This window comes from Lonchura striata, chromosome 9, assembly GCF_050655825.1.
Source record: "Lonchura striata isolate lonStrDom1 chromosome 9, ASM5065582v1, whole genome shotgun sequence".
NCBI classification, from domain to species: domain Eukaryota; kingdom Metazoa; phylum Chordata; class Aves; order Passeriformes; family Estrildidae; genus Lonchura; species Lonchura striata.
The window spans coordinates 23,295,835-23,307,834 of record NC_140711.1 but is presented as its reverse complement, the minus strand read 5'-3'; the positions used below and the strand labels follow the sequence as shown (position 1 = coordinate 23,307,834).

Below are 12,000 nucleotides of genomic sequence, written 5' to 3'. Positions count from 1 at the left end.
TGAAGGAGATACTTGACAACTAAATGAATATATATACAGATAGAAGGTAGCAAAGCTTTGAACATTTTATTGTGAACTAACCTTTCAGGTGGTTCTTCTGTCACAAAGCTACAACTGTTGTACAGCTCTTACAACAGTTTCACTGAAACAATATTTTCTGTATTTTAACTAGAGAAGCCCTCTATGTAAAGTAAACTACGGCTATATATTGTAATCATCTATATTTTGGAGCAGGCCTTTACAAGACTCTGGCCATGGCTCTGCTCTCTGGAGAGTAAAACTCATTCAGGCTCAGAGTCAAGCGTTCTCACCCATTTGTAGTCGATATTGTGGTCTGTGTGTTGCTGTTGCACTGATCCCTCAGTTTGGCTGCACTGCATATCTGAAACACAGCCTAGATATCGAAATGGCGAATCTTCCCAGGGCAGGGAGGAGGAAGAGGCACAAAGCCAACTGGGCGAGGTACTTTGTCATGCTGAGCAGCCACTGCAATTGCTCTCTTTGTTACTGATTTTGCTGCGAGCGCGGAACGCAAAATTTCTGAAGAGCTGGATTCGGATGCAACGGGGTTATTGTGGAAAAGCCCAAGATTATGGTTTGTGACACCTACAGCACTGGGTGCCAGTCCTGCTGATGTGTCTTGACCTGGATGAGCGTAGGTAACTCCAGGCTGGAAAATAAAAACAGGTCATGTTTGTTTTCAGGGACCTGGGGCTTTTCACATACAGGTAATTGATACCTTACTAAGTACCCTGCTCCTAAATAGCTATAGGCCTGCAACCCAGGTTCAAATGTTCCTGACTATCACAGAAGTCTGATTTGCATTGGAACCCATGCACAAGAACCCAGGAACACATTTTTTATAGCCAATGAATCATTAGGACCAAATTCTGTGCTATATGATATTTCAGAGCCACCTGCACAGCTGATGAAACATTCAAGACCAGCTGTCTCATTCTCTTTTTCCCATACCTTTTAATTAATTACTGTTGAGCTACCAAGACCTGTTGTCCATAGGAAGTGTTCAACCACCACCTAGTCCTCCTGAGACCAAATGTAGGCTAAAATACCTGAGAGTACTCAGGTCAGGTGCACATTTCCCTCCCCTTGCTACAGCAGTGCAGGACAAGGTCCCTGAATTCAGTCATGTCTAAGCACTAAAAGCCTCCAGCCTCGCAATGCTGATTTTTGTTTTACATTTTTCTGCCCCTTCCCTTTAACTGAGCAGAGTTTGGTTCCCTTTGCCCTGACAGACATGTGAATCTCTCAGATGGTCAAGAGGGCAAATTGTGTCAAGCATGGATGGCAGACATGGCTTAATTCCCAGCACAGAAATCCATGGGATACTCAGCAGCTACCTTGCCTTGGCTTTTAGGATACAAAGTTAAGTTATCACAGGTGGCCAATGCAGTCTACAATGAGAGAAGTAAACTCAAGATGATGCCATGTAACAGTACCAGTAGGCTAGAATGCCCAGGAAAGCAAGGGAATATCTGGAGCTGGTACCTGATGTCCATACAACTGGCAGTCCACCTGAAGGTCTTGTGAGGGACGTTTTACCATCACTGCTGTGCAGAAACCAAAATTCTGGCAAAATAGAACATAGTTAAGAGAAAATAGTTAGAAGATAGAGGGAAGCTGGATCAGAATTTTTAATTTCAGCACATTTAGAAATGGCAACTTTTTCTTGTGTTTTATCTGAGCAGCAAAGTGCTTGGTTTTTAGCCTGCTGGGCTCAAAAAAAACCCCAAAAAAACAAAAAAACAAACAAAAAAAACCCCCAAAAAAAAACCTCTTTAAATGCCTAAGCAGCAAATAAGGGAAACTCCTGTGTTCTTCTATAGTATGATCCTTTGTATGTCTGGATATGAGGGAAGGAAAGAATATATAAGAATCTAGATAAAGAGCTCCCACCCCCTAAAACTGCTTAGGACTCAGTCCCATCAGAAATAGAAGAATTTTGACATAAAAAGTATACAGTATAACTCTCAAGAGCATATATATCAGAACTGAGTGCACTGATATTGTAAGAGGGAGAAATGGTCTGCTTTTTTTTTTTAATGTGACAGTGTACTGTCCAATACAAAAAGCCTGATTTTCTCAGGTGCTCATTTTAAGAATAAACAATAATATATAGTCTATCCATTAAAAATATTCTGTCTCTGATCCTCAAGCTTTTTTCAAATGTATTCAAATCCATGAGAATTCAGTCCAAATACCTCAGAGAAAAGAGAAAGGTGTGATATAGCTTTAAGAATGATATATTGAAAAACATATCATGATGGTACACATCTCTTGCACTTTGATCCCCACAGGGGTTTATTCCTGCTCCAGCGAATGCACATCCCAGCATGAGGCTGCTTTTGTAGCTCAGAGCTGGGGAGGCTGGGGCTGATGTGCTGCCATACTCACAGACTGATCCTCGGGCAGCAGCTGACAAGCCCCCACGTTGGCTTTAGCTTCTTCTGCAGAGCAGTTCGTGGCACCCACAGCAAACTCAGTAACAACAACGTGTCCTGGGTGATACTGATAAAACAGGAAAAATGTTTGATTGACTTTGCACTCAGAAACTGCAGAGCTGCTGAGAAAAGATAAAAGGCAAATGTTGTGGCTTCATCTCCCACTGGAGTGAAAGGGAATCCTGTGGCTAAAATGACACATAATAGTTGGGAAATTAAAAGCAGATCAGGAGGGCGAATTAAAGCAAGCAAATTGTGTCTGTTTGCAAACATAACTAGGTAGCAGCGCACAGTTACTGTAGATGAAGTATTATGTTTACGTGAAAGGCTAGACATAACTGTAGAAATTACCTGTATTTTGGCTCTTCCAATCTCGAGGAGTCTGAGGTAAGAATCAGTGGTTTTGCTGTTGTAGTCATTGAGTGCCGCTGACACCGTTTCTAACACCTCTGTGTTGTTCAAACTTGCCAGCAGTGGACAGTCAGGGCAGACTTTGCGAATGTCTTCACTGGAGTCTGCAGGAGGAATAGATCATGTTTTGATCAGATTGTAAATTGTTTAGAAAGGCATTATAGGCCTATTCAGTAATACAAAGCACTGTTTAAAAGCCTGTCCTAAATTAAAGTGGCAGGAATTTTTCCAGTGCAGGCTATAGATGGCAGTGCATCACACAACTTGCCCATTCAGATCTTTCTGTAAAGAAAAGTGCTGTGGACTTCGGTAGCACATTTTATGTGTTCTTACCCATTTTTAGAAAATTTTCTTTCTGGAAACCTCTCTATGACACCAGTGAAAAGGTGCTTCAGCTCACACAAGGAATGGTAGAAAAATGAAAATATTTTACCTTATTGGAGTTGTGTTTGTGTGTGTTATTTCAGTCATCAGTTTTGACAGCAGTACTGAAGACATCTCGTACAGAGCTAAGAGATCTCACACTGAGCAGGCAGAATAGACATTCTGCTTTCCCATGGCAGTATTGAAAATGCTGGATTTAGTAAAGAAGCTACATCTGCCAGTGACACTCTGATGACCAACAAGCACAAGTAAACTCAGACCAACAAGGAATCAAATTCTTAAGGTTAAACTGATGATTGAAAAGACTCAAATCTGGGACTTGCTCCCCAGTTAGTCTTACAGTATCTTAGTTGTCGCAGTAAAGAGGAGCAAAGAGGAACAGTGGGTTTGTAAAGGGATGAAACCAGAAAAGGGGGCTAGATTTAGAAAACCAATTAACTGTTGTCTTTTATGCCATATTTATACCCAGCAGTTTAGAATCAGAAAAGTTACTGAACTGTAACCACTGCTATAAAAATAATCCAGCCTCTAGATTCAAACCTACAGAACAAAGCCCTTACCTGCATGTGAGTGGCATTTGCTAGCGAGTACAGATAATGTCCCATCCACCCTCTGCAGTTTAACATCACAGTCACCCTCAACTGCCTAGAGAGACAAAAAAATCAAAGGGTTACATTGTTGGATTTTCTGATAAAGGGCCACTAAATTCAAAAGAACAGATCCTAGCTGACCATTCCTGGCAACATCAGTCTGATGGCAAAGGCACTGCTAGGCATGTCCTAATGTCTGTGATTTTGTAAAAGGCAGATCAGAGCTATAAAATCTGGATCCAAATCTGGATCTCAAAAGTATCAAAAGTACCAGGGTAGAAAGATTGTGGACATTTAGTACAGGTTTGTCTCTCATATAGAGCAAAGAATATTAATACTTATGAATTAAGACCTTCCACAGAGCTGTTTGATAACGTTCTCACTAATCTCAGCTGGTCAGTGGCCATGGTAACAGCAGAGTGTGCTGCCTTCTGTGAGCAACATGATCCAGCAGGGGAGGAGATGTCAAAGGCAAAGCTGGAGTCACTGGGAAGAGGGAACAGTTAGAGTTACCTCCCCCCCGATGGAAAATAGAATCTGAGCCCTGATGAATACAGGGGTTGACCATGATTCATATTTAGTGAGCTCTGTGAATTGGGCCCCGTTCTAGAAACAGCAGGCTCAGACAACATTTCCACTGCTTTGGTCAGGGAAAGCGTCTCACAGCTGGATCACACTTGCATAAGAACAAAATATCAGAGGCCAGTAAATTCCAGCTGAGCACTACTTCAAAGGCAGAGCCCTATCTGAAGGGAATAGCTCATCTGCAGTTCTAACTAGGAAGAGATGGTTTGGTGAAACTGCACCAGGTAACAACCCACATCTAGCCAAGGGGAGGGTATTTTTGGACACATTGACAGCCTGCCCTGTCTGTGGTTTGCAATGAGGCAGTGACATCTGGGCTGAGCAAAGGGACTGAATCTGGAGCCCCTAAAGAAGGCCCCACAGCATTCGTGGACTGTGTGTGGGATGTTATGTTGGCAGAGATCTGTCCTGTTCAGATAACAGGACATGAAAGAAATCCAGGAGTGAAGTCCTTCATGACATGAAGGCAGTGAAGTCAGCAAGGAGGTTTCAAGTGGTTGGGTGGTTAAAGGCTGTTACAGGGATATGACATTTGCTTGGGAATCTGGTGATAGCCTGGCCTCTGGCATCAACATATTGAATATGCAGCTTTAGACCCAGCTGGTAGTGTTCAGGTACTCACATGTTCTGCAAAGCTCCTCACTGTACAATTTGCAAGAGGTGTAGGGCTGAGAATAGGGCACGTGGTCTCCAGTAAGTCAAGTTCAAGAAATATGATGTCATTATTTGGCCCCTGAAAGAAGAAAAATAAACCATTGAAATTGATGTAATTTCTTCACAAAACATCACCAGATTTCTTCCCTGGGGCTGCACTTCCTCTGTTGCTGACTATCATGGGTAGCTCCAGGTATACACCAGAGTAAATGAAAAGGTATTTACTTTTAACTTCATAAAAAAAACAGGACTCCAAATCTGGAGTAAGTCAAGATAATCACACTGAGTTTATTCCAGCTAATAAGGAACAGACTCATACATTTGGGAAAGTCAATCTTGTATGTAGTGACTCAGTTCTTTTAAGTTAACTTTATTTTGTTGGGTAGTTTTAAAAAGTCAACAGCTTTTTTTTTTTTTAATGAAAAACTTCATGTTTCTATAACTAGATACCAAACAAACACCAGTGAACATTGCCCTGTCTTGCATAGCCCATTGGAATTACACTGAATTGCATCAGTTCCTTTGCATCTGTAACAGAGGACACAGTTCCTTGGGTTCCCTAAGTCCAAGATGGATTCTGATGTTTGAGTCATGAGTGATTCCATTGAAACCAATTAAATAATTTTAGTGTAAAAGCATTACTATGAGCAAAGCACCATTACCAGTGTTTTTGTATGGGTAACTCTGGACACACCTCTAATCTCATTTATGTCTGCTGTAGTCTTTTCTAAACTTATCTTTTGTTATCTTATCTTTCATAACAAGTACAAAACAGCCATGGAGTTTCATTCATGTCTATCACTCATGTCATGTTTTACTCATGGGACATGTTTTCACTCATGGGACTATTTTCCATGTTTTAAGAGAATCAAAGGTTCTGAATTGGCACATATATTGTATTCATGGCCTTTTTATGGCCTTTCTAGATGCCTACAATAATGGCAATAGATCTTAGGGGGGAAAAGCCACTGTTATTTCCATTTAGACTCCTTGGCAGCTCAATGGGACATTAGGTAAAAATAATGCCTACTACAAAAATCACAAATAGCATGGAGTTTTGATAGGTATGTGTGTCACCCTGATTCTTAAGACTTCCTAAAGCCTTCTGAGTTTACATTCCTTTGGAGAACTTTCCCACACAATTTCTGTAAACAACATATTGTTTACATTCTTTTATGGGGGTGGAGAGCACTTGATGTACTGGTGGTTTGTCCAATGTCTTTGGAGAGGTGGCCCATTCACTCTCCAATCCAATGTCACCCTTGGGAAGGTATAAAAGACAGACTCAGATAATAAACGTCCCTTTTTTACCTTGCAAGCAGCAGGTGGTCCGCGTTGTGCTTTCACGTGTCCCACAGCGACAGTATGTGTTTAGCCAATAAGTAATTACCTGCATCTCAAAGATTATCCTCAGTTTTTCTCTAGATTAGCTACTGGGCTCACGAATCAGCACCTGGAATGATCTGCCCTAGTGAATGTGCTGCATTTGTAAATCGAGCCCTTTCTAGCATAGTACAAAAATGCCTGAACATTTCTCTTTCCCCCTCTGTTCCGCTCTTTGAGAGATACATTCCAGTGACCTGGATTCTCCACTGCTACCAGGTGTCCTTGCCCCATTTAAATCAACAGAGCCCTGCTGATTTCCCCATGTGAGGACAGCCTTTGCAGGCCCTTGGTGATTTCCAAGCATCCCCAGGTGAACACAGTGTTCTGCCTGCAAGCTGCTCACTTACCTGGGGTACCACGCGGATATCCTCGATTCTGTTTAAGGCAAACTTGTATCCATGATGACTCTGACCATTAATATAATTCACAGCAACTTCAGCTGCTGCTTCAGATTCTGGGTCATCACAGCCCAAGGGAGCAGGGGGAGCTGCTGGTACAGCTTTGTGAATTGGAAGCTGAACAAGCAGTATTAAAGCTACTAGTGCCTTCATGGCACCTGAGGAAAACGGATCCCTTTCAGAAATAAAGATCTAAGAATACAGCTCAGATGGTAGCTAGGTAGCAAGAGCTGGGGCCTCATTTATATAGTACATACCTCAGATTTACATGAGCACACGCCTGATATTTGTCCCAGTTCCAAGAAGCATTGCAAACAACAAAAGAGAAAAGTAAATGTTAGGACATCAAGCTGACTGATTAATTTTGGCCAAAGTAAACTTTATCAGGTAGGATATTGCGAAGTCTGCTAAAGCAACTTAAGAAGAAAGTGTCAGCAAAAATGTAACACAATTTTTAGACACTTCTACCAACAAAATACTGTCCATGGAAGAGGAATGTGATCCCTTCTGTTAAATGTGTAGAGATGCTAGTGCTAATTAAGCTTTCTTGTAAACAGGACACATTCTGTTGGGGCCCAAATCTCACCAGACACCAATCGAAATTGTGAGATCAGTAGCATGATAATTTACAAAATGGAATTTTAAGTAGTTTCAAGGATCACATTGAACAGCAAATGTAATTGAATAGCAACTTTTTCTACTGAATTTATTTGGAATAAGAAATGAGGCATAGTTCCTAAATCCTTTGCATCAGCTTTCTTTCTCTGAATAATCTGAACATGTCCAATAGTTCTTGGAGTTTTATTTTGCAAAGCAGGCATCTTGTAGGAATGTTTCTGGAATATGTTGTACAGATTTGAGGATTTGGCAGATGATCCTAAAGAGCACAAAGTGTTTTAAGGAGGATATAGAGGAAAATTAGCTGCTTAAATGCTTTGGAATGCTGGATTCAATCTTATATTTACATTCACGGTGTACATATTTACAAAAGAGTAACGGGATAAAAAAATAATCTATGTAGCAAAATAAAGCATGTATGATGTGTCCAGCATTTACAATCTTTCATTTAAGGTGAGATGACTTTGGCTAGATAGATTCTAGCTAGGCAGGCTGGCTCGACCAATAGAAATGGTTTTCCTGCAGGGGTTTCAGAGTAGCTTCCTACCATCCAGGCTAGGGCAGTGATCAGGCTGCAGAACAGTCAAGGTCCCTTTTGGCTTTAACACATCTGAACCTCTGCTGTCATTTTAAGAGCTGAGGAACTAGCTGCAGATTTGAGATTAATAGAAGGACTTTGGCATAGTTAGAAGTTGGGGTTTTTTTACTTTAGATAATAAGTATTTCTCCTCAGCTTATACAATATTGTGAGAGAGGCTAAAAGTTTTGGGAAAAGAAGTAGTCTTGAGTCATACCTCTCTCTCCTAGAATCTGTGAGTACAGGAAACACTATAAATAGAAATTATTCAGTAGGACAGGTTATGGATAAAGAAGGAGAATGGGAAGAGACTAAAAAGATTGGATTATTTGCTTCAGTTTTGGATGCTAGGATTTGAAAATTGAAGAGATTCATGGGGAAAATAAAGACTTTTTCTCTCTCACACAATAAAAAGTTGGTCCGAGCCTGATTTGTTTATTTTCCATGACTTGAAGCAGAGGTTTCTTGGCATTTTTTCTGTTGTGTGGATGATAATTTGCTTTCCTGACTTTGGTCTGCAACAATTAACGAATGAAGGTTTGGTGTCCCAAAAACACACTTTAAGTGTTCCTTGTGGGCATCTTTTGAATCACAGCAAATTTATTTAGAAAGATAGTATTTTACTCCTTACTGTTAATGCACAATTAAGTTTCTAACCTGTAAATATTTTCATTCCCCTTTTCCATTTTTTGGTCTGAAACATTGAGGTGAACTTCCACAAGGTGCAGATTGAAATAGTTTTTAACCTGAGTGACATATAATTATCCCAGTGAAGGATTTAAAATATTATTTAGAAATTTTGTGTGGTCATTCCTCAGCTTCTTAGGTTACATGTTTTCTACTTAGAATTGCAAATGCTGTAGGATGTATAACATTTCTGCAGTCAAGCTCTGCATATTCCTAAATGTAATATATAACCCAGTTCAGTCAACTTCAGGTTCCGGTTTCAAAGAACAACTTAAAACCTCAAATAGCAAACAGGATTTATTATCTTCTTTCTTCCCTCTTCATTGTCAGTCACATTCTGTATTCCATTTACCAAGCAGGACAAAAAGGAAATACTTTGAAGCCTGCTGTACTTCTCCTTAGTTTCTCTATAGGCTTACTCAAGCCCTTCTCCTCTTGGTGACTGTGTGAACTTTCTTTGTGGGCATACAGAGGATGAGAAATGTGCCCACATGATTATTAATGCTCAGTGCAATGTGGAATGTTGGCAGCTAGCAGGTTCAGGGTGACTTGTGATATGTGTGAGGAAATTTATGTTTGGTTTTTATGTTTGGGAAAGGAGTTTAAAAATACAATCAGGTAGTTTGGGTACAGGTAATATGACAAAGGAGCCTTTCACCTTTTGGGTACAGACTGCCACACATCTGCCTAATTATTCCCTCTAGAGGTGGGATTGCTGGTGTCAGTTCCCTGCAGGCCAGTGGCCTATCACAAGTGTCCTTTTCACAGCACCCTCACTGAAAAGGCAATAATTGCAGAGATAACTTCTCACTGAACTCAGGGCAGATCTGTTCTCTCTTTTTCATGCCTGAGATATAGTAACACATTGTCCTGTATTTTCAGTAGTGGCTGCAAATAGTTCTTACAGCACGAGAAAGTGACCAGAATCCCATGGTCTCCTGCACAGAAGGTGACATGTGAACCCCACTGAAGTGATCAAGCCTTTCACAGAATTCCAGGATCACAGAATGGTTGTCTTTGGAAAGGACATCTGGGGGTCTCCCTGTGCAACCTCACTGCACAAGTAGGGAGGGCCACCTTGAAACAGCTGCCCACAACCATGTCCAGGTGGCTTTTGATTATCTCCAAGAGAGAAGACTCCACAGCCCCTCTGGGCAACCTGTGCCCATGCTTGGTCACCCTCACAGTAAGGTGTGTTTCCTGATGTTCAGACAGAACCTTCTATTTCAGTCTGTGCTCGTTGCCCCTGGTCCTGTCACAGGATACCACTGACAAGAGACTTGTTCCATCCCTTTGCACCCTCTCTTTTGCTATTCATATCCATCAGGCCCTTCCAAGCTTCTCCTCTCTGTGCTAGGTAGTCCCAGCTCTCTCAGCCTTTCCTCACAGGAGATGCTCTAGTACTTTAAGTACCTTTATGGCCTTTTGCCACACTGTCTCCAGGATGTCTCTGTCTCTCCTATATTAAGGAGCCCAGAACTGGACACAGAAACCAGGTGTGACCTCACCACTGCTGAATACAGGGGAAGGATCACCTCCCTAAAGCTGCTGGCAGTGCTTTGCCCAATGCAGCTCAGGGTACTGTGCAGCATGAGAATATAATTTGCTCAGCTCGGTGCCTGCCAGCTCCTTTTCTGCCAAGCTGCTTTCCAGCTAGATGGTGTTTTCCAGCATGTTTTCCTACCTGTGCTCCCCTGGGGCAGGATTGCAGACTTCTGACTGAACTTTGTGAGGTTCCTGCCAGCCAGTTCTGCAGTCTGCCATGGTCCCTTCAATGACAGCATGACCCTGTGGCTTACCAGTCGCTTCCCCCAGTGTTGCTCATGATCCAGATCACTGCTGGTGTTTAACAGGACTGGACCCCAGTATTGCCCCTGTGGGGTACTGCAGCTGACTGGCCTCCATCTCGACTTTGTGCCACGATCAGCACCTCTGGGTCCAGCTCTTCAGCCAGTTTTCAACCCACCTCAATCCACCTTTCACATCAGTGGTGTGAGACTTTGGCCCTGGTGAATTAGGTTGCCTGAGAGACTTGACAAGGCTTCACTGTGATGGAAGCAGAACGAGCTGGGTTTACTGCCCTTGTTATATAAAATACAGTATTGATTCTATGCTCAAAAATTGAGGCTCCACTGAATCTCAGTTCTTAATAATTCATATAAACCACAATGGAAAGGTGAGTTGATGGTTTTCTTTCTTTTTTTGCTTTCTCTCTTTTTTTTTTTTGGGTTGGATGCTTGGAACAGCTAGTGATGATTGGAAATTTGCTGCCCCTGCTCAAACTCGTTTGGAAAAAAAGCAAAGAGCCACTTTCCTGGATGTCAAATTGACACCTTCCTGAGCTTAAAATTCAAGCAAATTAACCAAGCAAACAGATAAATATCATCTTTTTAAAGCTTCACATCAAAGTTAAAAACTTGTGGGGATTTCTGAGGCTCTCTTTTCAGATTACTAAACCGACATTTTTTGGTAAAGCAGACAGAACTGGTCCAATTCTCTGTACCACATCAAAAGATGCATTTCTGAGCAGTCAGGCGTTGTACAGTACTGCAAAACTTAATCACCTTTTGCTTTACACTTGATTAAGTACATTACTTTTGGATCATCGAGTTCACAAGATATTGGAACATCAGGGCTGTCTTCTATATAGCCATCACCTACCCAGAACCTGCACGCGAAGGCAAAAATGTCTGCAGGGAAAATGTCAGAAAGTTAAAGTCACCAGTCTTGTCAAGGCAGCATATTGCTCCCTTAAATGACAGTATAATCAGCATTTAAAAATAAAGTGTGTGAAACCCCATAGAGGTCTGAGAAAAACCTCAAGACAAATTAGACTAATTGATTTGCATAGTCTTATTGGCCCCTTTCCACTACCTGGGCAAATCTTCAGCAGATGTAAATTGGCTCAGAATCACTTCAGTCCAAGTCCCCCATTGTCCCTATAAGAGAAATTTCAGGCTGAAGACAAACTGTGAAGTCTGAACAGTTTTACCAGGTTTTAATAGTAGAATATTATATGTAAATTAATTTATTTTTATTAAATATTAGAATCTTTAATAGAAGGAAGGCTCACCACATGCTCTAATTTGCTGTGCTATTTGCAGTTGAGAAATTTCTTACTGTGAGATATAAAGTGTGCAGACATGGCATTTAATCTGGGAACTTTTAGTCCTGGATGTCCAGCTAGAGATTCCTTTTCAGTAAGCTTTGCTGATCTCAATCAGTTAATCTTTGTTTTCTTTTAACTGTAG

At 41.3% G+C, this 12,000-nt stretch overlaps 2 protein-coding genes across 3 annotated transcripts in view; one reads left to right on the top strand and one right to left on the bottom strand.

Moving 5' to 3' along the window:
- The window catches only part of SENP5 (SUMO specific peptidase 5), a 163,242-nt gene that overhangs the window by 70,901 nt on the left and 80,341 nt on the right, over window positions 1-12,000 (top strand). The gene's annotated exons all lie outside the window — the stretch shown is intronic.
- On the bottom strand, window positions 43-7,116 carry AHSG (alpha 2-HS glycoprotein). The gene is made up of 7 exons (XM_021543821.3): window positions 6,817-7,116; window positions 5,052-5,162; window positions 3,815-3,899; window positions 2,811-2,974; window positions 2,413-2,526; window positions 1,507-1,587; window positions 43-670 (listed from the first exon to the last, which is right to left on the bottom strand). The coding sequence occupies exons 1-7, from the start codon at window positions 7,018-7,020 to the stop codon at window positions 395-397; spliced, it is 1,035 nt and encodes a 344-aa protein (XP_021399496.2). The 5' UTR covers window positions 7,021-7,116; the 3' UTR covers window positions 43-394.

What these genes read in the sequence shown, in the direction of transcription:
- AHSG (XM_021543821.3), bottom strand. Translation starts at nt 7,020, where the DNA reads ATGAAGGCACTAGTAGCTTTAATACTGCTTGTTCAGCTTCCAATTCAC. An exon ending in CAAATGCCACTCACATGCAG is followed by an intron (nt 2,975 to 3,814) that starts GTAAGGGCTTTG and finishes TTCCTCCTGCAG; the next exon opens with ACTCCAGTGAAGACATTCGC. An exon ending in TTGGAAGAGCCAAAATACAG is followed by an intron (nt 2,527 to 2,810) that starts GTAATTTCTACA and finishes CTGTTTTATCAG; the next exon opens with TATCACCCAGGACACGTTGT.